The sequence below is a fragment of the Cydia splendana genome, chromosome 6, assembly GCF_910591565.1.
Source record: "Cydia splendana chromosome 6, ilCydSple1.2, whole genome shotgun sequence".
Classification (NCBI taxonomy): domain Eukaryota; kingdom Metazoa; phylum Arthropoda; class Insecta; order Lepidoptera; family Tortricidae; genus Cydia; species Cydia splendana.
Window position 1 is genome coordinate 14,714,560 of NC_085965.1, and position 26,984 is coordinate 14,741,543.

At 37.5% G+C, this 26,984-nt stretch overlaps 1 protein-coding gene across 3 annotated transcripts in view; it reads left to right on the forward strand.

Moving 5' to 3' along the window:
• Positions 1-26,341, forward strand: part of LOC134791691 (protein eva-1-like) — a 117,919-nt gene extending 91,578 nt beyond the window's left edge. Inside the window, exons 8-9 of one of the 3 annotated variants that reach the window (XM_063762794.1) lie at positions 22,203-22,367; positions 24,905-26,340. In XM_063762794.1, coding sequence (XP_063618864.1) covers positions 22,203-22,367; positions 24,905-25,422 — 683 coding nt within the window. In that variant the 3' untranslated portion in view covers positions 25,423-26,340. Of the gene's footprint in view, positions 1-22,202; positions 22,368-24,904 lie in introns of all 3 variants that reach the window. The other 2 variants (XM_063762792.1, XM_063762795.1) reach the window with 2 other exon arrangements.
• Positions 26,342-26,984: the final 643 nt, after the last annotated feature.

Here is a 26,984-nt window from a genome sequence, read left to right on the forward strand (position 1 = left end):
ATAGGTATAAAATTATATGGGTAATTATACAGGGTGGAAAGGCACGACGATCCTTTCCGGAAATGGGAGATAGTTTAGCCTAAGCTCTATATTTTCTCCATAGAAACTATGTTAATATGGGCAACCGTTTCTAAATTATGACCTTTTAAACATCCACGCAAAAAACTACTTTGTTCTAACCCTAACAGGTGACAGGGTCAATGAACTTACTTGTAAACAATCAGTATTCGACAGGAAATTATGCTAATTTGTTGCCATCTAACCATTTTTAGGTCTGCTTACAGCACGGTAAGAATCATTGCAAGATTTTCGCTTTCTTAGTGGTTCCACTTGTTCAATACTTGAATGAAATAGTTATGTTATTCCTTAATATTAATAATACTAACCACAACATTGTTTACAACGACAGTTCAAATGGTGACATTGACAACCACTCAAAAGTACGCAATCGTCTTATAAATATCTCTGGTTTCCTTGACTGATAAAAAGGTTTTAGTTTCTTAACACGTTTCACAAAATTATTTTCGAATAATTGGAAACCTTCGAGCAACACGGAAGGGAGCCGGCATTCGCACTATTTCCCCTCTGCCGAGCTACAAGATTAGCGCGTCAATCTAATCTAGCGCGGGTAATAAAACTAGTTGCACTTGGATTTTTCACTAGACCAAGTCCAGACGCGCGCGTGAACACTGCTGCACAAAAATGCCTGTTTGCTCGGTTTATTGTTATAAAAAGAGGTCGGGGACATCAAATTTACAAAAAGAAAGTGTTACATTTCACATGTAATATTTTTTTTAACATATCATACGTTTAATTACATTCAAACACAATTATTATATTTTAGTCTCATGTAATTGTTGGATTTATCGATTTTGCTCGCTCAGTACAAATTGCGGATCGGTCGAGCGACAAATCCGACTTCTCATCTCTCAGAATACAATAACATACTTCAACGAAAATGTGTTAGTGTGCGTGTTGTGACACTTGTCACTCGTCCGTACTGAAGTGGTATTGTGGGCCTGTAAAATAAAGCTTGGACAAACAATAACCTTGGCCACACACCTCAGAGCCACTTCCTCACGGAACGAGCCTGAACCACTATAATTCGTGTTCGTCTGGGACGAAAGTAATTAATTCTCGACCGGTATCGCGTCCGACGCCAGTGGAGGCGCGGAACAGTTCTTCCTGAGCGTAAGTGAAAAGTACTGAGCACGGCAGTCTCTGAGATACCAAAGCTTCTAGGACTGATTCCGTTTGCGCTACCCACGTAGAGGCCTGTGTCTACTATGTGTGTAAGCTAGCTAGCATTTCGTATGGAGGGTTAGCAGGTGCACAGGTGCACTATGTGATGTCGGATTTATTTGGTGTTAAGCGGTATACCTTTAGTATTACTTGGGAGTGGCCACTAAGCTAACCCTCGGCGCCTCGTATAAGGTAGACACAGGTTGCTCTACGCAAGTCGTATAACCTCGATGTGTACTAGTAATTAATCTAGTCCCTAGACCTGCGGTCACAATGGTAACGGCTTATTCCCCGTAATTTAATAGCAAATAAACCCTTGATCAAAACGAGTGACAGAAATTAGATATTTCGTAAGTTATAATGAGCCCAATCGACGGCTAGAGGCCGTCAACAGTCAGGCCGATTGGCGTCGTCGTTTATTTCCTCTAGCCGCGTCAAAACTACCAATACACATCAAAGCTTTTCTACCTGAAATCGGTTCTAGTCGCTTATTAAAGCCAGGTATGTAAGGTATGATGGATATTACCTCAGTTTCTAACTAAATACCTTCTTGTCTGTCCAACCTAACTACAAGGTAACTATGAAGGCTTAGGGCCAAACTAGAGTATGAGAGGAAACACTGAATTAAAAGCAAGTCAAATTTATAGATATTTATTTGTACCAGCGATTCGGAAAGGTGGACACTGTAAAGAGGAAGAACCGCCTAAGAAACCCCTTCAGTTTATTCTTTTGGTCTCTTTTCAAACTAAAGTTAACAAAGTTACTTATAAAGAACCCTAATCAGATCTATATTACCAATATAGCTAACCTAGCCAACTAACATACGCTGTCTTTATTAAGGTTGAACGAGAGTATAGCTAAACTTCCATAAGACAAATACACAATCAGAATATATTAGCCTAGTATTGGTTGATATGTTTCGGCAATAACAAGGGGTGAAGCGAAGTGACAGCGAAATAACCCGCGGTCTATAGAGAAGAACGTAATTACTACTTTATTTCTTCTCAACCAATACGTCAGGCCAACACAGTATAGTAGTACACACAATGAGGTCAATCTTCAGTGACTAATCGGATAAGTTTCTACAAAGACTATTCTACAAAGCCCTACGGCCTTGCTCTACAATGCTATGAAAATATGGTGAGATAAATTGATTGGTATTTATATCCGATTTGTCACCTCACATTAACAGAGTACTTAGCTTTGTATTAGCTGCTCGTCTGCCACTCGACACTGACTCTACAACTCTCTATTTGGTATAGTATTGAGATACTTGTTGATCGTCAAAATGGTGAATTAAGTCAGACAACCTATCTCTTCTGCGTCTTTCGAATAAATGTCCTCAACTTCCTGCGACAACCTTAACCAAACTTAATTACTACAACTTTATTATTTACATATTATCTTAACCTAAATACAATGTAACAGGGAAGATTTTCGCTCGTCTCTGGTCCAGTGTCTTTGCAGCCCCTCCTAGCAAATGCTCCGTCTCGCTCCTTCGCACTGCGCTGTCTCGCTCGCTCCTTCGGCGGCGCCGGAGTTCGTGGAAGTGGCGATGTCGCCTTTTGAGTGGCAACCCGTTGTGTTGCACGTGTAGACTTATTCTGCAATGATTTGAAAGAACCAGAGTAGTTGCCTGCATTGTATAATCGCTTGTATATGTCAGCGATAGGCTTCATATTAGGTCGTATTCAACTTTAAGGGTTAGTAAATTTCTTTATTATTTTCCTTGAACTGTCTTATCGCACACTTGTCCATTTTGCATTTGTTTTACTTCCTTAGACCCTAACTAGAAACATAAATCGTATTGTTTTTATGTTTCTTTGTTTTATTAATTTATTACTTTCGAGCGTTTGGTTTTCTCGTTCTCAGAATACGTTCGTTTAAATTTATCACTCTCCCGTCGTTTTTAGTTCCGTCTCAAATTACTTAACAATGTCTTTAAATCGGATAAATATTTATGATGCAATCCTATGTTACCATCTCACCCCCCTCTCTTGTGGTCGATCAAAACGTATAACCATTCTTTTGGTCGTCTACAACAAAATACGGTTAACTAGCTACTTAACCTACTCCCGTAACCCTATCATAAACCTATTGGAATTTATACACCGCCGAACGAAAAACTCTCAACTATTATTTCCTATACAATAGCTTTAAGCACACCATTTACTGCGGTTCTACTATGCTAAGTGTGTCATAAACCCGAACAATAACTACTTAGCGCCGGCGCTATATCTATTGTCTTCTCCATTTCTACCTGCTCTGACCCACTGACCGTCAACCTGTTAATCTCTACTACTGGTACGATCTGTATAATAACGGAAAAGGTATACGGCATTGTAATTTCCTTTAAATTCACCTGTATCCGGACAAACCAACGTATAGACATTATCATACGGTATAGCTCCTATCCTGAACGGTCCTCTATATAATTGTGAAAACTTTTTAGTTAACTTTTTGTCAGCTTCAGATTTGGGAAAAGCCTTAAGCTTTACATAATCCCCAATATTAAATTGTATCAGCCGATGTGTTCTATCATATGACTGTTTCCTATCTTCTGCCGCCTTTGCTAAATTTTCCCTAGCCCTTTCGCGAATTTCACTAATTGCCATACCGATAGGTCTCGTGACCTGGTGACCTATTGTCAAATCACTAGAGAGCTTTGTGTCCTCTCTGCGTAGTATCTCTAATGGAGTAAACCCGGTTGAGACCTGGATAACATGGTTATAGCAATCTTCGATCTGTGAGACTACGTCAACCCATGATTTGTGTGATTTACTGCAATACGTCCTAAACATCCTTGGATTACGTACTGAGGTATGCCCTAGTTGTATACCTAACTGTGCTATCCCTTTCTCCCAAGTATTTGAAATGAACTGTGATCCATTATCCGTTATGATTCGTCCTATTTTGATCAATTTGTGAAACTTCTTCACGCAGCCTAATGCGCCACTACCTGTTGCCTTTCTTAATGGGTATAGCTGTATGTACTTGCTAAATGCATCCTGCATCACAAAAATATATGTTTTACCAAACCGCCCTGGAGGTAGTGGCCCATAAAAGTCCCCAAAGACTATTTCTCCTACTTCTTTAACAATCACTGGCTTACATGGCCCAGAATGATTATCTAACGCATGTTTAGATTTTTGACAGACGTCGCATTGACGCAAGACATTTGCTATTTCGCGCGACATACCGGGGAAGTAATATCTTTTCTTCATCAACGCTAAAACCTTGAACCTGCCATAATGGCCTATTTCTTCGTGGATATTTATTATCAAATCCGTTTGTAATTTCTTTGGGACAACTGGCACGCGTCCCCCTGACTTAGGATTTACGTGATAGAGGACATTGTCTTCCAACTCATAGTACCGACCTACCTTGTCCCTATTAGCTATGTTTTCTTTGTTAGACAGACTATCTATTATTATTTTCAGATCCCCGTCTTCTACCTGGTGTCGCCCTATTTCCGCTAGCTGTTGCCTAATTATCCGCGAATTCGTAGTTTCAAATAAGTTTATTTCTGGGTGCTGAACTTTCGCGGTGTTGATATCCGTAACCCCCTGTATATGACGTGATAGAACATCAGCAATTACGTTGTCACTACCCTTTACGTATTCTATGCTGTAGTCAAAATGTCCTATGTAGTGTACCCAACGAATCATGCGTGCACTCAGTAACTTGCATGAATTTAGAAACGTAAGACTTTTATGATCGGTTCGTATTACTAATTTTGCTCCCCGTAAATAAGTCTCGAATTTAGATAAACTGTATATAATAGCCCACAATTCTTGTTCCGTGACTGTCCATCTCATTTCCGCTTCGGTGAGCCCTTTGCTACAAAACCCTATCACTTGTTTCTCACCTGTATCCGACAGTTGATATGCGCACCCCGCAATACCTATGGCGCTACTATCCGTTTGTAGATAATAAGTCTTATTTATATCAGGATGCACCAACATCACTGATTTTAAAAACAGCGTTTTAACGCGTTCAAAACATTCATTTTCTACATGCGTCCATTTGAATTTGATTTCCCCTTTAAGAAGATCACACAATGGCCTAGTCTCCTCTCCGTACCGTTCTATAAACCTTCTAAAGTAATTTATTAGTCCTAGAAACGCCCTAACTTGCTTCACGTTTTTAGGAACGGGGAAGTCCTGGATAGCTTTTGTCTTGTCTGGGTCCATCTGAATCCCTTTAGTGCTAACTATATGCCCTAGCAGCTTTACCTCCACTTGCAGGAATTTACATTTCTCTATATTACAAGTCATATTTGCGTCATGTAGCTTCTCAAGAACCTGATCAATATGTGATAGATGTAAATCAAAGTCCCCAATCGTATATACAATTAAATCGTCTAGATAATTCACACAAAATGCCCTAACTCCGCCCAATATTATGTCCATTGCTCGAGAGAAGCTAGCTACTGATGTCTTCAAACCTTGAGGCAATACGGCGTATGTATAACTTTTGCCCATGAACGTGAAACCAGTATACTTGGTTGAGTCTTTATGAATCGGTATTTGGAAGTATGCATTATTGAGATCAATCAAACTAATGTAATTTACCCCGTGGAACGATTGTAGAATCTCTGATGTAATTGGTGGTGCCTCCGCGTCCCCTAACATCCTTTTGTTAAGTTCTCGCGCATCTAGTAACAATCTAACGGAGCCGTCCTTCTTCTTCGTATAGGTATAGATAAAATTCTTTCAACTGAGCTTGTTCACTTACCTGTACTAACAATGGCATTGTTCTATTACAATCCTATTATCTGCTTTTGTTCTCGTAGGCGCCAACCAATTTACTTACAAAATAAGTTAGAAGTACATTGCATGTATATTGAATTCTAAACCTTATTTCTTGTTGAATGGGGGTTAAAATGGTCTAAAAAGATAATATCATATTCAATCTTTTGGAAAGTCACATGCATCTTAGCCACGACAGGTGTCGATGGTTGTTAAATGCAAAAAAAGTCGGGTTAGCCATTATTTAGTTAGTGTATTTTGTAGTCTATTGTTTAAAGAAATAGAGTCGTTAATCTATACTAACATTTCAAGGCGGTTATAATCTGCTTTTACTACGAGGGGATTATCCTAATTTGTGGTTTACCACTCAATGGTATTGTATTCTTGAGACTCTTTGAGTAAACTAGCTCAGATCGCTTGATTCACACTATAAGTGGACTACAATACGCAGTGGCCTCACGTTTGATAACGCCTAAACTCTCTAATTCGTCTATTTTTGCCTTTACTAATTCCCTATGTGCAAACGGTATCGGGTAACTACGCTTTATAAATGGGGTCCCATCTAGCATTTTAATCTCGTGCGTATATTTATTTGTCAGCCCTAACTTTTGTGAAAATACATTTTGGTGTTTCTTCAATGTCCGCAACAGTAAGGTCCTATGCTGTTCATCGACGTCCATAATCGCTACATACCTATCAATTAGTTCGGAACCTGCACCTTCGCCAAACGTCCTAACATCGTTCGTTTGTGTTCCTGATGGCTCGGCCAAGGCCTCCAAGGAATACATGACTTTAGCTAGACGATCTTCTTCAGTCTGATCGTTGAACGTCGCATTCGCCGTCACTCCTAAATGTTTTATTGTTAAACTTTGATCCTCACAATCAATAGTCCCTTTCACTCTCCTTAACCAATCCCAGCCTAAAATAACTGACCGTCGTATCTTTTGTAGTACTAGCGCGGGAGTCTCGACTTGTGTTTTTGCAATTTCTACAGTAATTAGATAAAGACTCCTAACATTTTCGCTTCTAGACCCAAAAGCTCCCGTAAGATGTATCGCGGGTATAGGTACTTCGGGTAATGGTCCTAGCTCCGATCTCAAATTAACATATAATTCACCGGAAATAGCCGTTATCTGACTCCCTGTGTCTATCAGTGCCTTTATCACACGACTACCTACTTTAATTTCTACCTCAGGTAATCTTGGCAACGTCGGATCTACGTTCCCCTCTTGTTCGTCTATACTTTCATCTAAGTCGTCAAGTATGGTATATAATTCCCCTTTCCTGTTATAACACGCAACGCACGGTCTACCCCATTCTTCACATAACATAGCACGCTCGTTCTTATCGCTAAAAAGTCTACCTACGCATTCTAACGTCCTAAATTTATCTAACCCTAAACGCGCATTACAACCTATCGGTTTTCTGTCCCCATCTCCTAGCTTGCCTAAACCTTGACCCGCACGCCAGCCCCAGCGATTCATTAACTTATAAGCTACTCCTATTTTACTGACTACCGCGTCCCGTTTTACCTCTCTATCTACAGCAGTCTTACAAACGGGACTTATTTGTTCGACTGAGTCCCGTTTCCCTGATCCGAACCTACCCCTGTGCATGTGGATTGATTATTTCCCGCGATTCCTGGAGTTGAAGACTCCTGTGAAAAACTAGGCCTACTTGTTGACGACGAAGAAGCCGGTTCCCATTTGATTGCCGGGAAATTGCGCCTGTTATAATTATTTCTACCTCGTCCGCGCCACCTGCCTCTATACGACCTTTGATTTTCGCCATCTTGCCTTCCCTCTAGTATTGCGACTAAGGGTGTATTACCACGCGTATGTCCTATTCCTCTCCTATTAAACGATTGTCTATGCGAAAAATTGTCCCTACTAGTTCCCTGGCCTGCCACACTACTATTAACACTATCGGAACTAATATTCTGGTCGTAATCGAACAAGAAGTCCGTCGCTGCCCGTACGCTAACTTTCCCTACCCGTGTATATGTGTACCACATTTGTTGTACATCCCTGGGATAGTGACGCATAATATACCCTACTAAGTCACTCTCCTCTAACGGTATAGTTAATGCACTAACCGTATCGACTTGTTCCGCGAAATGTTCCCCCATACTCAGTTTTCCTTTAGCATCGAACCTTCCTTTGATAAGTCTAATTTTCGCAGCCTCTTGATGTTGTTTGGTCCAGTATCTATTTTTAAAATCCATCTCAAAATCTTCGAAATTTCGCCAATTTTTACTATCTAATCCCAAGACGGTACGCGCGGACCCCGTCAGGCACTCGGTCACTACATCTAAGACCCTATCTTGCGCGTTAATCGAATTAACGTATCTACGTAATTTTTCAATAAATTTCATCGGGTTTGGGTCGTTATTTCCATTAAAGCTGGGCTTCGCGAACGGTGGCATCACATAAACGCTAGTCCTCTTATTACTGCACGCGTTCCCGTCCGCCTCTATGTTCTGCGCCGCCTCGGATTCGGTCCGCGAGACTGCACTCTCACTACTCCCACTTGCGGTTGACGACATAGAGTCCACACGCTTTACTAGCTCGTCAAACCTAGTTAAAAGAGACTCAAAACTACGCTGCTGTAAAGCAAACAAATCTACACTAGCCTGCTGTCCCTCGTCATTGTCGGTTTCAATTCGTCGTTGTTTACTTGGTTCGCTTCTATTCGTTAACACTGCGCTACGTTTTGCGCCACGAACTTTACTACCACGCCCTGACATCTTGCTACGATTAGACGGTTCAAGGAACGAAAAACCCAAGCGCTATATTAAAATTAATTATCTGTAGGGACTGTAAGTAATTATAATACGCTCAGATGTACCCTCGTTCAACCTTTTAAATCTGAATTAGAGAAAACTATATTGTAGATACCCCTCTCCAATCTTTAGACTAAAGTTACTGGTATTAATGACTTGCCTCAATCGAAATCTCTCTTCTTAATGTATTTGCTTTAAATTGTATTTCTTTAAAAGTGATCGTCAATTTTAGTTTAAATGGCTACGTTGTGTTTATTTATTTTATAGTAAGTTTGAGTAACTAATCAAGTCCTTCTAGTTGTGTCTATTTGTTTTTATAGTATCTTGACACAAAGTCTAGAATCCTGCGTCATGCGGCACCACGTGAAGTGGTATTGTGGGCCTGTAAAATAAAGCTTGGACAAACAATAACCTTGGCCACACACCTCAGAGCCACTTCCTCACGGAACGAGCCTGAACCACTATAATTCGTGTTCGTCTGGGACGAAAGTAATTAATTCTCGACCGGTATCGCGTCCGACGCCAGTGGAGGCGCGGAACAGTTCTTCCTGAGCGTAAGTGAAAAGTACTGAGCACGGCAGTCTCTGAGATACCAAAGCTTCTAGGACTGATTCCGTTTGCGCTACCCACGTAGAGGCCTGTGTCTACTATGTGTGTAAGCTAGCTAGCATTTCGTATGGAGGGTTAGCAGGTGCACAGGTGCACTATGTGATGTCGGATTTATTTGGTGTTAAGCGGTATACCTTTAGTATTACTTGGGAGTGGCCACTAAGCTAACCCTCGGCGCCTCGTATAAGGTAGACACAGGTTGCTCTACGCAAGTCGTATAACCTCGATGTGTACTAGTAATTAATCTAGTCCCTAGACCTGCGGTCACAATGGTAACGGCTTATTCCCCGTAATTTAATAGCAAATAAACCCTTGATCAAAACGAGTGACAGAAATTAGATATTTCGTAAGTTATAATGAGCCCAATCGACGGCTAGAGGCCGTCAACAGTCAGGCCGATTGGCGTCGTCGTTTATTTCCTCTAGCCGCGTCAAAACTACCAATACACATCAAAGCTTTTCTACCTGAAATCGGTTCTAGTCGCTTATTAAAGCCAGGTATGTAAGGTATGATGGATATTACCTCAGTTTCTAACTAAATACCTTCTTGTCTGTCCAACCTAACTACAAGGTAACTATGAAGGCTTAGGGCCAAACTAGAGTATGAGAGGAAACACTGAATTAAAAGCAAGTCAAATTTATAGATATTTATTTGTACCAGCGATTCGGAAAGGTGGACACTGTAAAGAGGAAGAACCGCCTAAGAAACCCCTTCAGTTTATTCTTTTGGTCTCTTTTCAAACTAAAGTTAACAAAGTTACTTATAAAGAACCCTAATCAGATCTATATTACCAATATAGCTAACCTAGCCAACTAACATACGCTGTCTTTATTAAGGTTGAACGAGAGTATAGCTAAACTTCCATAAGACAAATACACAATCAGAATATATTAGCCTAGTATTGGTTGATATGTTTCGGCAATAACAAGGGGTGAAGCGAAGTGACAGCGAAATAACCCGCGGTCTATAGAGAAGAACGTAATTACTACTTTATTTCTTCTCAACCAATACGTCAGGCCAACACAGTATAGTAGTACACACAATGAGGTCAATCTTCAGTGACTAATCGGATAAGTTTCTACAAAGACTATTCTACAAAGCCCTACGGCCTTGCTCTACAATGCTATGAAAATATGGTGAGATAAATTGATTGGTATTTATATCCGATTTGTCACCTCACATTAACAGAGTACTTAGCTTTGTATTAGCTGCTCGTCTGCCACTCGACACTGACTCTACAACTCTCTATTTGGTATAGTATTGAGATACTTGTTGATCGTCAAAATGGTGAATTAAGTCAGACAACCTATCTCTTCTGCGTCTTTCGAATAAATGTCCTCAACTTCCTGCGACAACCTTAACCAAACTTAATTACTACAACTTTATTATTTACATATTATCTTAACCTAAATACAATGTAACAGGGAAGATTTTCGCTCGTCTCTGGTCCAGTGTCTTTGCAGCCCCTCCTAGCAAATGCTCCGTCTCGCTCCTTCGCACTGCGCTGTCTCGCTCGCTCCTTCGGCGGCGCCGGAGTTCGTGGAAGTGGCGATGTCGCCTTTTGAGTGGCAACCCGTTGTGTTGCACGTGTAGACTTATTCTGCAATGATTTGAAAGAACCAGAGTAGTTGCCTGCATTGTATAATCGCTTGTATATGTCAGCGATAGGCTTCATATTAGGTCGTATTCAACTTTAAGGGTTAGTAAATTTCTTTATTATTTTCCTTGAACTGTCTTATCGCACACTTGTCCATTTTGCATTTGTTTTACTTCCTTAGACCCTAACTAGAAACATAAATCGTATTGTTTTTATGTTTCTTTGTTTTATTAATTTATTACTTTCGAGCGTTTGGTTTTCTCGTTCTCAGAATACGTTCGTTTAAATTTATCACTCTCCCGTCGTTTTTAGTTCCGTCTCAAATTACTTAACAATGTCTTTAAATCGGATAAATATTTATGATGCAATCCTATGTTACCATCTCAGTACACAAAAAGAGATCGAGATTTGCAAGATTTGTCTTTGACGTGTGTCATTTTCTATGTATTTGTGTCGTCATTACAGATTGGATTTTGTATGTAAGTGTGTGAGAAGTGCGACTGTGTGCACCTTTCCCCCCGCGAAAAATGGCAGAAAGATTTGTACGGTGAGATATCGCTTGGGCTCCTCCCTTCCGATGTGTCGGAAGCCGGTGTTGCTCGAAGTTGGAAACTATTTAAAATAATAAAAAATTACATGTAGGTTGTGTTAGTTGCACCAAATGAACTTGCAAAAATGAAATACTAAGAATAAATCAAGAATAAATACTTCTTCAATACCAAACTAACAAACCTTCTTGCGTGGTAGGAAATAGACAAGACGTCTGATGTTTGAAATTAAATTTTCATTGAACTATACTTATTGAATGTCATATTCTTCAAATAAAAATGTTAGATGCTCGTGGCTATTTAAATTTGTGGGGCTGTGTAAAAGATATGGTGTACCAAACCAAACGGAATGTGAAACTGCGGACGAAATGAGACAAAGGCTAATTGGTGCTTTCTGCGGAGGATAAATGACGAAGAGCATACACTATATCGCATGTGCATCGACATACTCGGGTACGGGCTGCGGCGGCGTTGTAATACACGGAGGTACATTTGAACACCGTATGTGAAAAGAAGATAGTATTAAATATTGGAAAAAAGTAATTATCTAAGAAAGTAATAAAATTGTTTGTAATATTTTTGCATGCATTTGATTTATTTGACATTTATGCGTCATTCATACATCATTGCGATACCACAGAATAATTAATAGTACTACCGTACAGAAAGGAAACTTCCTACAAAAACGAAGTTTGACAGCGGTTCAGGGTCGAATCATGATGGCCCTTTCTAATATATGGCACTATCCCTTTCGGCTATTTAGGGTTGTCAAAAATCAAGTGAATATCTTATCTGTGGTCGTGCACGCAAAAGGAAGTCAAGTGGTGCCAACCCTAATAATTGCTCGGAGCAATGCTGAGCCGAGCGGAGCCGAGTTTGACCGAAGTCAGGAGTTTCGCACCCCTGGCGATACTGTCAACGATCGGAAAAAAGTGTAAAGTCCCGAGCTTTCCCGACGGAGATCCTTAATCTAGCCGTCATGTGCACATGCTATAGGGTTATCACCACAGTTAAAAAGTAGTATTTTTGCAATTTTTATTTTTTACTCAATTAACGATTCTTACCATTACCAATAGTCTCTGTATCACTTAAACGACCTAATACTTCCGGGAAGGATCGTCGTGCCTTTCCACCCTGTATACTAAAACTTATAACTAAAATATTCGTCAAGCGTGTAGAAGCATGCGTTACATAATATGTTTTTGAATGTATTTTTAAACTCGGCATCTGGAAGTGTCTTAATAGATGCGGGAATATTATTGAAAATTCTAATACACATATACTCGTAATATGCACTTTTTTGCCTTATTTTTAACTTGCATGGAGGTAGCGTCATTTGATATTGCCTGAGTGATCTATTGGTCAAGTTGTTAAACGATGGAAAAAGTTCTAAATTTTGTTTTACAATTTTTAAGTTAGATGGTCTGATAAAAAAATCATTACCACCAATACCATCAAACCAACATCACCAGTATATTTGTATTAAATGCGTCACTGATGGAACATACAAACAAGCTACATTTTCGAGAAGATTTTTAAATCTGACTATCGTTTTAAACCCTATTTTGTGAAGATGCGAGAACTTGGTATTCCTGATAAATTACATGTTTTGTTTGTCGTCTACACAAAATATGACATCATCTACTGTCGGATAACGATAAAATAATAACTCGAACATAAACACTTTTGTATGCTGTAGACCGGGGTGACTTTGGAAAATTTGGGGTTACTTTGATGATGTTCCTGTAACTAGTTAGATTAATATATGTATATTCATTTTCACCTACTGTAAAAAATCTCGCATAAATATATATTATGTCTTAAAAGCTTACTAGAATTTTAAAGTCGCCCCTGCATTTGAAAGTCACCCCGGTCAATGGTACTACGTATTGTACTACAGTTTTTATTAATAAGTTTAATAACGGTATCTACTTGTTTGTACATTTTGTTAATACATGTCAAATATTATAACAAATCAAATCAAAAAAAATAATTAAAAGATAAATTATACAACTTAAAATTAAATTACAATTAAAACTAACGGTATCTTAAACGGTATCTTTGTATTAGGCCAAGCGCGCACTACGATTTCAATTTTTGCGACACGATTTTATAATCGCGCTGTAATAGGTACATATTTTTCGTCGTAGGACCCGATTCGGATTTTGAAATAGCCGTCTTTTAGACATCACCAAGATACGATAACGATATGTTTAAGATCTAACCTGTCAAATTTGACATTTGCGCGATTCTGGAGATACTCTTGAACGATTTCCACAGGATATGACTTAGAGATCCAATTCACATCTAATAGATATCTTACTCTATCTAACGTAAAAGTGACATTGGTTGCCCGAATTGCGCTGCAAAAGAGAACTAGTTGATATCTAAACTATAACGTATCTAGAATGGATCTAGTACGTGTCGTCTCTTGTGAATATCTTGAAGTTCGAATACGGCAGGTACTTATAATATACATACGCGCACATCAGTGCGGTGCAGTGCGTTATCGGCGGGCGGGTATCAACCCGCCTGCCGATAACGCCCGCTGCTGATAACGGCCCGATGCGAACAATGCTTAAGTATAAGAAATCAGCGGTAGGTACGATACCCATCTGTCAATGTCAAATGTGACGTTTTTTGTTTGAAGAAATGTCACTTTTGACACTGACAGATCGATAACGTACCGCTGTGACTTTTATAAGCATTGATTGAATCGGGCAGTGTTGGGCATTCAAGAATAAAATCATTATTTGAATAAGAATTCGTAGGAATAAAATCATCTCGATTTTATTCCCGTCAAAAATATTCAAATAATTTTGGTCGGGAATAATTCGTATGAGAAAAATTTAATGAGAATAACTTATTCTTAATCAAATAAATATAATCATGATTTTTATTCGAAATAATATTCCACGAATAAAAATGTAGTCCGGGTACCGTATAGGTACTAATTACGTATAGTTAGGTAGATGTAATAGTGGTTAGTCTCTTGTCTAATTTATACCTATTTTATGGAATAAAATCTTTCAAATTGACTGTCACATATCGCATAGTTTCAGTAACCGTATTATTTTTAATTTACTAACCAAATCATTAGGTTCAATTTAGCTGGTCTAGGGGCATAACCAAGATGCCAATCGTTTGCGCTCCGACAACGAAGTGCTTTGTCTCTATCACTCTTACATACTAGTGCGATAGAGCGACGGATGTAGCGTTTCGTTGTCGTAGCGCAAACCATTGGCATGTTGGCTACGCACTCAAGGTGCCTAGCCAAGATGCCAATTTTTATTTTTATTTTAATAACCAAATCATTTGGTAAATTCTCCATCTCTCTATCGCACTAATATGTAAGAGTGATAGAGACAGAAAGCGCTTCGTTGTCGGAGCCCAAGCGATTGGCATATTGGCTAGGTCCCCTGAACAGCTAAATTGTACCCAAAGATTTGGTTATTAAATTAAAAACAAAAATTGACATCTTGGCTAGGCACCTTGGGTGCGTAGCCAATATGCCAATCGTTTGCGCTACGAGAACGAAACGGTATCTCTGTCTCTCTATCGCACTAATATGTAAGAGTGATAGAGACAGAAAGTGCTTCGTTGTCGGAGCACAACCAATTGGCATCTTGCCTAGGCTCCTGAACAGCTAAATTTACCTAATGATTTGGTTATTAAATTAAAAACAAAAATTGACATCTTGGCTAGGCACCTTGGGTGCGTAGCCAACATGCCAATCGTTTGCGCTACGATAACGAAGCGCTATCTCTGTCTCTCTATCGCACTAATATGTAAGAGTGATAGAGACAGAAAGCGCTAAAAACAGCTAAATTGTACCTAATGATTTGGTTATTAAATTAAAAACAAAAATTGGCATCTTAGCTAGGCACCCAATCGTTTGCGCTACGAGTGCTACGACAACAAAACGCTATCTGTCTCTCCATCGCACTAATATGTAAGAGTGATAGAGAAAGACTATGCGCAACTCTACGGAGCGTCAACGTTTGGCATGTTGGCTAAGCACCCTGATCGGATGATAGAACTAGATAGTGTATAGCCGAACTCTTCAATGTGTACAATACCTAAACTAAAGTGACAAATATCAAATCAATCCGACTTTTAAATAGAAGGGTGAAAATCAACTTACAAAATATAACCAACTACAAAAATTAGACTATAGGAAAATTAAACAAAAGTCCTCTCCTTCACGATTTTCGTCGACATCTCTTCTAAATACCTAAAACTGGTATGGATGTGTTCCTCGTGGTCTCTAGAATACCAATTGACCGGTTTTAGTTTATGGAGGGGGGGACGTGTCGAAAAAAAGGGGGAGAAAGTGGTAGGCCGACCAGCATTGATATTTGTTCACATCTTGAGTCCTATGGGACCGATCGGTTCATGTGAGGTGTCATTTGAAAGAGTGTTAAACGTGCTATTATTGTTTCATAATAACCGTAGTCATAATTGTAGTCGTTTACAAAATATTTTAAAAAATATGATTTTTTACCGTGCATGGATGAAATAAGTACTGACAAAACATGCGTCTAACTCAATAAATTATAACTTTACCGCAATTAACGTTATTACAATATATACGAGAAATTTTATTAGCTGTCCAGAAAAGTTTTATTGGTGTATAATATTATATAACCAAGTAATAACGAATTTTGTTCAGCATGGGTCACTACGCACGGTCACGTAAATGGCGGGCGACCGACGTCAACTTTTCATTATTTCTCGGGTTCTAATTTATTGATAAATTGGTGATAGGTACCATTTAAAAGGTTATTAACATACATCGTTATCGCGGGAGCAAATACGATTTGACAATACTGAAAGATTATAAAAAACAGTCAAAAACAGAAATGACATTCGTATAGAGAAACGTTTATACCTACGACCTTAAAATGTATAATTATTTTATTGAATATCAATGCTATCTTACCTCCATACTTGACTTGATTGGTACTTAAAAAGATTACCTATTAGGTACGCAACCTTATCAGTCAATTTAGACATTTGTCAATCTTGACTGATCTTTATTTGTAACAACATAATCAAATAGAAGTTGCCTTTAAAATGCCTCGAAGGAAAATAACATGTGATGAATTTGTGGGGTTGTTTATACAGGATTATCCTGAGCTAGAGGCTCGCGATACAAATCTATTTTGCTCGAAGTGCAATATTAGTTTTTGTAAAACTAAATCTTCCGTGAAACGTCATTTTAACTCTGAAAGACACACTTCTCTCAAAAAAGATTTTAGGTTGGAACTGACAAAATTTCTAGTAAGCTGTAACATACCGTGGTCTCAAATAGAGAACCCTGTATTTAAAAATTTCATTGAAGATTGTGTATCTGGAAAATTTGAAAAAACTGTTCAGGTCCCTTCAGAATGTTTGCTGAGGCAGACTTGCGTGAATGAATTATACGACAAAGAGATGGATATAATTAGAGACGAATTAAAAGACGCGTATATATATGTAAGTGTTGATGAAACCACAGATGCTATAGGTCGTCAAATCGCTAACGTTATAGTAGGTGCTATGCTTGAAGATGATGTTGGAACTCCACACGTGCTGTCAAGCAAATGTTTAAATGAAACGAACAATATCAGTATAACTAATACTGTAAAAAATGCCCTGGATGATTTGTGGGGCCCTGGTCACAATAAGCATGACAAGGTGTTGTTGTTATTGACTGATGGTGTGGGGTATATGTTGAAAGCTGGCAGAAATTTGAAAACACTTTTTCCGAACATTGTCCATGTTACATGTTTAGCCCATGCTCTTAACAGAGTTGCCGATCAAGTTCGTGTTCTTTTTCCAGAAGTTAACCTATTAATTTCAAATGTAAAGAAAGTATTTCGCAAATCTCCGAAAAGAGTAAAAGCATTAAGAGAAATGTTTAATGGAATTCCTTTGCCTCCAAACCCAACAATTATTCGCTGGGGAACATGGATCGAGGCTACCACTTACTACAACAAGTATTTTGATGAAATAAAAAGCGTTATAGACACATTTCGTAATTCAGACGCACAGTGCATCGTCAAAGCAAAAAAATCTTTACTCAGTGCAAAAGTTCGAAAAGATGTAAATTTCATAGCAAAGTATCTGCAAGTAATACCAGATGCTATAAATAAACTGCAGTGCCAAAATCTATCTCTTAGTGAAAGTTTGACCATAGTACAAAATACATACAAACATATATCCAAATTAATTTTGAATAAAGATGGAAAACAGATTTTAAAAAAGTTCAAAGTGGTTTTGCAGAAAAATGCCGGATATGAAGTTATGAAAAAAATGTGTGAACTGATATCGGAGAAGGAGATAGTACTAGATTCAACGATATATCGTTCTACATTTGATTACTTCCGTCGTTTTAAAAACGCACCCATTACAACAGTAGCAGTCGAAAGATCATTTAGCCAATTAAAATGGATATTTACTGCACGACGCCGCAGATTAAGAGTAGAAAACATAGAGAAAATTTATGTCGTATATTACGAAAATCACTTAAGATCAACAAAAATTAAATAATGTTGTACAAAATAAATCATGAATATTTATTTGATATGTCGATTCCGGGTCATTATTTACTAACAGAGTGTAAAGCAAGATTTATGAACATTATGCAACAAAAACTTCGTGCTATGTATGATGAACTTCTTGGAGGCTTATAATGTGTAGGCAGAAAGGTCTGTTTTTACTAAACGGGCAGTCTGTTTTACCACTTCTTTAATAAATTTATATTTGCTCCCGCGATAACGATGTATGGTTATTAAACGTACTATAATTGGGTTCAAATGACTGTAGTCATAACTGTAGGTCATTTACAAAATAATTGAAAATATATGATTTTTACCGTGCATGGACATAAGTACTGGTAAAACATGCTTCTAACTCAATAGATTATAACATTACCGCAATAAATGTTTTCAAAATATACGGGAAGTTTTATGAGCTATCCAAAAATATAAGTTTTATTGCTGTATAATGTTGTATAACTAAGTAAGTAATCATGAATTTTGTTCAGCATGGGTACTGTGCACCGTCACGTAAATAGAGCCCGGCCATCGTTGAGTTTTCATTATATTTCCGGTCCTATTTTTCTGATACTTGGTGGATACCATTTGCAAGCATATTAAATTTTCTGTGAATACTCGATTGTTTGAAATCTGAGGCCCAAAATTAACAATTTTAAAACAATTAAAGAAAATGTTTAATTTTTACCTAAGAGGTTCGCTTAGTGACTGTAATAATTTGAGAAAGAGATATTGTAGTAAATATAGCGTGAAATTTTTAGAATAAAATCAACAAACTTTTTATTAACTTTCCATAAATATTGTTTAGTTACCGTACAATTATAAACATATATGTAAGCCAGGACCAATTTCGCCAAGCAAGCAAGCGGCGAGCGCCTGGTAGACCAGTAGCAATCTATTATTGTTTGACAGTACATTTTATAATGTAGGTACCTATCCAAAATGTGAGGTTCTGTTATGAAATATCGATATAAATGATGGTTTATTCGTTTTGTCTTTTATCACAGGAAACTTAAATATGTTTTGACAAAAGCCCAGTTCTAGGTTCATAACTCATAACATCCTTAAGTTCGTAGCTTTCATGATTGCAAGACCACTGCATATAAAGTACTTAATATCTGTGTTGTTATTTGGTTAATTTTGGAAACAGTGAACAATAACTATCCGTGAAGTCCGGTTTTAAGTATAGTAATAGTAACATTAGGCCAATATAGTAAAATATCTACATTTATTTACTATTTTATTTCACAGTCACAGTGTTATAGGTTTTGCTTACCTATTGATTCATTGACGTTTGGCATTGTAGTTTTAGCTTATAAATATGACTGTATTGACAGTTATGAGATTAGAGAGTACTACGATATTTAAATAACGCTCGTCCGACTCATAACATCTCTGTTCGACTGTAAGCCATACAAGAGAGTTAAGTAACGATTGCAATATAAAAAGCTATAAGTAGAAGACTTTATCACACGTTTAGAACCTTAAGTGCAAATTGCAGATTATTAGTTTATTACTCATATAGATGTTAAGGTTGTTCAATTCACTTTGAGCTATAAGCTATAACACTAGCAGCTTAACATGCATTATAGCGCCCTAAACAGCTACTGTAGATCTTAAATCTATAGACTATGAACCTTTTAAACACTTTTATGTCACCAGAGCCTGCAAACTGTAAACTAAGACTAAATATGTAGCTATTCTAGAGCAAGGCTATGTCTTTAGGTAAGAAAATAGGTGCTAAGTGTTGCCTAATTGTTTGTTGGGATTTATATGACGGTGCGCAGTGACCCATGCTGAACAAAATTCATTATTACTTGCTTATATAATGTCATACACCAATAAAACTTATGTTTTTGGAAAGCTTATGAAATGTCTCGTATATTTTGTAATTACATTAATTACGGTAAAGTTATAATTTATTGAGTTAGAAGCATGTTTTAGCAGTACTCATGTGCATCCACGGTAAAAAATCATATGTTTTCAATTATTTTGAAAATGACTAAAGTTATGACTACAGTTATTGAAACCAGTTATAGTACGTATAATATTCTTTCAAATGGTATCTATTACCAACTAATCAATAAAATAGAACCCGAGAAACAATGAAAAGTTGACGCCGGTCGCCCGCCATTTACGTGACAGCGCTTAGTGACCCATGCTGAACAAAATTCGTAATTACTTGGTTATATAATATCATACACCAATAAAACTTATATTTTTGGAAAGCTAATTAAATTTCACGTCCATTTTGTACGAACATTATTGGAGTAAAGTTATAATTTTTTGAGTTAGACGCATATGTTATCAGTACTTATGCCATCCATGCACGGTAAAAAAATCATATATTTTAAAATATTTTGTAAATTACTAAAGTTATGACTACAGTTATTTGAAACCAATTATAGTACGTTTAATAACCTTTCAAATGGTACCTATCAGCAATTGATAAATAAATTAGAACCCGAGAAATAATGAAAAGTTGACGTCGGTCGCCCGCCATTTACGTGACCGTGCGTAGTGACCCATGCTGAACAAAATTCGGTATTACTTGGTTATATACTATCATACACCAATAAAACTTATGTTTTTGGTAAGCTAATGAAATGTGTCGTATATTTTGTAATAAAATAATTGCGGTATAGTTGTAATTTATTAAGTTAGACGCATATATAATCAGTACTTATGCCATCCATGCACGGTAAAAAATCAAAAAATTTAAAATATTTTGTTAACGACTACAGTTATGACTACGGTTATTATGAAACAATAATAGCACGTTTAATACTCTTTCAAACGACACATCACACGAACCGATCGGTCCCATAGGACTCAAGATGTGAACAAATATCAATGATGGTCGGCCGCCATCTTTGCCCCCCTTTTTTTCGACCCGTCCCCCCCTCCATAAACTAAAACCGGTCAATTCGTATCCTAGAGATCACGAGGAACACAACCATACCAGTTTTAGGTATTTAGAAGAGATGTCGACGACTTTTTTCGAAACAGGCCGGTTTCCTCCAGTCTAAATTAACTTAATTCTAAATAACATTTTAATTGAATAAAACCTTAGTTAGAATAGTCCCACTTCTAGAATAATTATTCTGGTTTTTATTCCGCATTTAAAATAAAAGTCACATGATTTATTTCCCTTAATTTTATTCTAAAATAACTAGTGCAAGAATTATTCTAATTCAAATCGATTTGAATAAGAATAAAATTTCTGTTATTATTCTTATTCTTATTTAAGTTAATTTTTGCCCAACTCTGGAATCGGGCCATAAATATTAGAAACTACGCGCCATGTCGCCACATATGTCGAGCCAAGTCATGCAACGTCGCGCCACTTCACCCGACGTCGCTGGCTGTATATAGGAAAGCACTCACTGCCGTATTCGAACTTCAAGATATTCACAAGAGACGACACGTACTAGATCCATTCTAGATACGTTATAGTTTAGATATCAACTAGTTCTCTTTTGAAGCGCGATTCGGGCAACCAATGTCACTTTTACGTTAGATAGAGTAAGATATCTATTAGATGTGAATTGGATCTCTAAGTCATATCCTGTGGAAATCGTTCAACAGTATCTCCAGAATCGCGCAAATGTCAAATTTGACAGTTAGATCTTAAACATATCGTTATCCTATCTTGGTGATGTCTAAAAGATGTCTAATAGATGTCTATTTCAAAATCCGAATCGGGCCCTCAGTAGTAACAGAACTGTGCTTTAGATTGTCTACAAAATGTTGAGACCACGAACATTCATTCGCTAAATCCGAATTCATTACAGCACTTGTAAATTGAGATTGTGTTAAAATGCATTGACCTGTAGTAACTCTGTTTTATTAATAATAGGATTCAAATGTGAATATATTAACCTACTGTAAATTGATATATTATATCAAAGTTCGTAGCCCGTAATATATTATTCAATAAATTAAATAAGTAACTATTCAAATGGAGTAAATTGGCTTATGAAGAATTGTGTTTTATGTACAGCCAGCAATACTATTCGCTTAGCACATTTGCTAATCCGGCATCGCCGGCTTCCTAATCAGGGCTGAACACAATATAGTCGATCGATCCACTACATAGTTTGCAACCCCAGTCTCATACAATCACAATTGCAGATGAATCCAACGACCGATGGTGGGGGGAGTCCGCAGTTCCGCCCGCGCCGGCGGTCGCAGCCGTGCCTCCTCGCCCTTCCGTAGCCACTGCTGCCAATGTCACTAGCATCGTCAGAAGCGAACCCGCACCTTCACCTAGACCTGAGAGAGATGGTACCAATGATGGTAAGGCTTTCCTAATATGGAATTAAATTTAGAAAGTGACATTTGACCTCTATAACTCAGAAAATTAACAAGGCTTATATTTAATTACACAAACGGGTCTACCGCGATATAATTTCATTGTTTTTACCTTTAATTCCGACGTTTCAGCTGAGTTGCACCAGCTGTGGTCACGGAAAGATCTTCCCAGTTGTGGTCTTTCCGTGACCACAGCTGGTGCAACTCAGCTGAAACGTCGGAATTAAAGGTAAAAACAATGAAATTATATCGCGGTAGACCCGTTTGTGTAATTAAATATGTGTACAAAACGCGAGAGTTTAAAGTGTTATTTAACAAGGCTTGTTCTTCGTCACCAAAGAAATACTGCTAAATATCAAAAATGATACTTCGTGTAGTTCAAAAACCTCACGGTATACGAGATGCCGAACGCTTTAACTCGGCTGTCAGTGTTACAAGCTAGTTTTCCATATCTAAATATAAATTAGCTAGCTTTATTATTATGTTAGTAAGGTTTACTCGGGTAATTCCGAATGTCGAAAACTGTCGGATAATTCCGAAAAGAGACTTTTATTATGATGGAATTAAGGGTGATTTTCATCTGAATTTCGGAATTATCCGACATTCGGTATTACCCGAATACACCTTACATACTTATTTTGTTATATGCTCGAAAAATATAAGCCTCCTTCGGCAGTCGGGTAAAAATAAAAGTTTTCATTACGACCAGAAAAGTGTGCAATAGGTCCCATTAGGTACAATTAAATATGTATTAATTGTAATAAAGAACAAATGAAAATAAAACCTCGTAATAGGTATTATGTTTCAAATTTCAATCGTACACCGCAATATGATATTTGAAAGTGCCGTAAAATTATAAAACCAATATTTATCAATTAAATAGCACCATCATGGCAATTATTCATCATTTCAAGTGATTTCCAAGTTCAAACAGTCGTGTCTGTTGTTTGAGATCAGTTTAATGATTTATTAGAATCTAATGAGCTTCATTTTCTGAAATCTTAATATCGGGGCTGACATTTTATAATTAGGAAGAGTGTATTTAGGGTAAAATAATTAATTGGCTCATGAAGTAGGGTAGACCGGGACTAGAATAACAAAAAAATAAGCTTTTTTTCAAGACTCCTACATATTTGAATTGAACACGAGTTTTGAATTATAATTTTTTTCAATAAGATGTTTTTATTCAGAAGAGTAAGAAATTAATTCCTATCTCGTGATTGGGCTTAGATTTAACGCTTCCGGGATTGTGCTTATGTTCAATAAAAAGCTGTGGGTGGGAAAGAATTTGAGGAATCACGAATGTCATAGATTAGGTAGGTACCTTCCTTAAATTCCACATCATGCCACGTTTGCCGAAATTCAACAACGCTATTTTATTAGTTCTACGCTGCAAGCTACAACACTTAGGCCCACTTGCACCATTCCACTAACGCGGGGTTAACCGGTTAAACCTGGCGTTACCATGGTTACCAGTACAATTTGACACTAGGTTAACGGTTTAACCGCTTAATCCCGGGCTAGTGGAATGGTGCAAGTGGGCTTTCGTTGCATTCTACACCATATTTACTCAACATTCCACGTTTACCGCGAACAACTTTTTATTTATTTATATATGAAAAGGTACATCGTAAAAGTGAAAGTCACTGAAATTAGCGTTTTCCCTAAACTTTTAAAGAAACCCCGATGTATAGCGACTATGAGTCGAATTTTTATGCTTCACTTAGCGGATAAGACACGTGATCTGTAAATTTGCACTAAAATAGACCGTCGGAAATTATAAAATGTTGCCGTTAATTTTAATTATTTTAAGAGGTTTCGATGTAACAGATTGTATTAGTCCTTCAAACTCTTTCATATTATACGTGGGTAGCAAGAAATGTGAAAACACTTTAATGATGATTGTTTTTTTTTATTTTTTTATACAAGTCATTTTTATTTAAACAAACGTACGACCCTTTGGTGGCAGGGAACCGGCTCCCGGAAAATATGCCAATTAAATTTGAAATTTGATTAAAAATCGAAATTCCAACAACTCAAAAATGCCACTTGATGGGTTAGTTGCTATTTGGTATCTAACGTTAAATGAAATTACGTGAAATCACGATTAAAACACTTGGTATAGCGGAAATGAATATTTCGCATTCAGCGCAGCATAAGCTGGTATGAAACTGACATTAGTGGTAAAAAATAAACAGTTTCTAACTTAAAAGTGGCTATAAATAATGCATTACGCTCAGCGCAGAGAAAGTCGACTATTTTAAACGTCGCTTAAGAAAATCTTGATATTTATGTTGTTCCTGTAAAGAGAACAGACAATGCTATGCAGCTCTCTGTTTAGATGGGAAACTTAAGTAAACGCAGATAGGTTCCAATTTATTGTTTTGCCTTTATAAAGTAAATTTTAGCCAATTAATAACATTGTGTTAGTTCATTACTTTTTCCTTTGTAAAGTTAATTGAAGCAGCGTATTTCTTAGTTAGCATGTGTCAAACAGAAAATGATCAAGATTTACTTTTCAGATATATTCACCACAATGTATGCGTATATCATTGCTGGAGTGGCCGGAGCCATGTTTCTGTGCATCATCGCAGTGGTAGCGCGGTGCGTGATCCGCAAGAGAAGCCGCGACCGCCCCAAGGGCCCCGACGTCTCCGCCAGCACTGAGATCCCCAACGGCTTCAACGACAGCATATCAGAGGTCGATAACGACATCAACATCACCAGTTTATCTGTCCCGGTCGATACCGTTGATTCTGGCTTGAAGCCAGAAATGCAATTCACCGACGTCGCTCTCAGTCCGAAAATCAATCGGTACGTCGGCCGACCTGTGCCCAATACCTACCCTCACGTCAGCACTAACATGTACGGGCAGGTTGCCGAATTCCCCATAGAAATACCGCTCCGAACTATGCCCCACGGCACGTTAGGTCGCGGTGTAGCGGTCAAAACACTGCCTCGCGTCCAAGTGCAAAACGAGACGGACCCTAACACCAGGAGTTTATATCGATATTCCAACGCCCAGTACTACTTTGGGTGACAACAAGAACACCAAGGTACGGACGTATCTAGAACTTATTGTTTTTAGTGCAATGTAGTGAAGTGAATATAGGACTTAGTGGATTATGAACAATGTCCTACTTTTAACACTGTGATACTGTGATATTAATAGAAGATCTTTCGTAATGAACGCTACAGAATTCTATTAGATTTTAGGAATATGAAATACATTATGTCTGAGAGAATTCTGTCTAGTTAAATAATCAATATGGAGAGTTTACTTGTTGTGAAATTAATTCTTATACTTAGTTGAGGATTTGAAGTTGTAGTTGTGAATTGAGTTTATTGATGATACATATACATTTACACTTTACTGATCGATGACATTAAATATGTATTACTCGACTACCTTCTATTTTACGTTCAATAACAAACTTCGCCAATTTTCAATTAAAACTTTGGCGCGCCTATTTAAATATTGTTGTTTTCAGAAACAAAATTTTCTTGCAAGCAGATAAGGTAAATATTCAATGATACGCTTCGCCGCAGAAATATCAGGCGTGAAAGTGTTTTAATAAATAACTTAAAGCTACGGTCATTCCTGATTCGTTTCACATTTTGTTATCTTTTTTTTTTTTTTTTCAAATTACTTTGCCTAAGAATTTTGTTGCGGGTTTGTTTCTAATTTTCTTTATCTTTAGTGTATAACTTTATCGATTATTGAAAGTCACCGTCAAACACCCTGCAGACGTGTGTAAGAATAATTGGGCAAAACGATCGGATTAAGGAGACCCAACCGAAATAAGGAGACTGCATTTTATTGTACTTTTATGCTAGAATTCTCAAGCGTAGCCAAAATGTGGAACCTGTCACAGTCAGGCGCGGATGACATACTAAAGAACTTTTGTGCACTAAGGAGCAACGGCCAGGAGCCGGGTTCTGATATAAATTTCTTATTCTGCAACTTTTATGGATTTCATCTGTCTGCTGCCTGGTCCAGAAATGTCACTTTTGACAGTTGACAGATCAAATTCAAAACTATTTCAGAACAAGAAATAAAATCAGTATCGGTTCCTGGGTTTGGGATGACATTTGATCGATACAAACTCAAGTAAATACAATTATTAGCCACAAAGCGTCAACCACTTCACCCCCTTGAATATTTCCTTACTAACCTTTCCCTATCGTGCCCGAGGTTATCAATTTGTATGGAAATGTACTCGACCGGTTAATACGGTTCTACTAGGTATGGCGAAGCTTTGCTTATAATATTGTATCGACCCTACTCATAAGAAATTGAAATTCCCGGCCCGAAATTGTTTGCTAGCAAATGGATTTGATTATATTAACCAAGAGTTTATGCGTTTAACTGGTTTTTATGTTTATGTAGACTGTATCAGTATGTTGTTAGATGCAGACACATCCGAAATTAGATTCTGCTATTTAATTTGAAGTGGTTACGGTTAACTGAGAATATTATCACAAAATATAATATCGAAATTAGATATTATATTTTTTTACTAGCCTTTATGATGGTCGCCGTTTGGTCATATCCTATACTCCCACCGCTCTTCACATGTATATTCTATCTAAGTAAATACA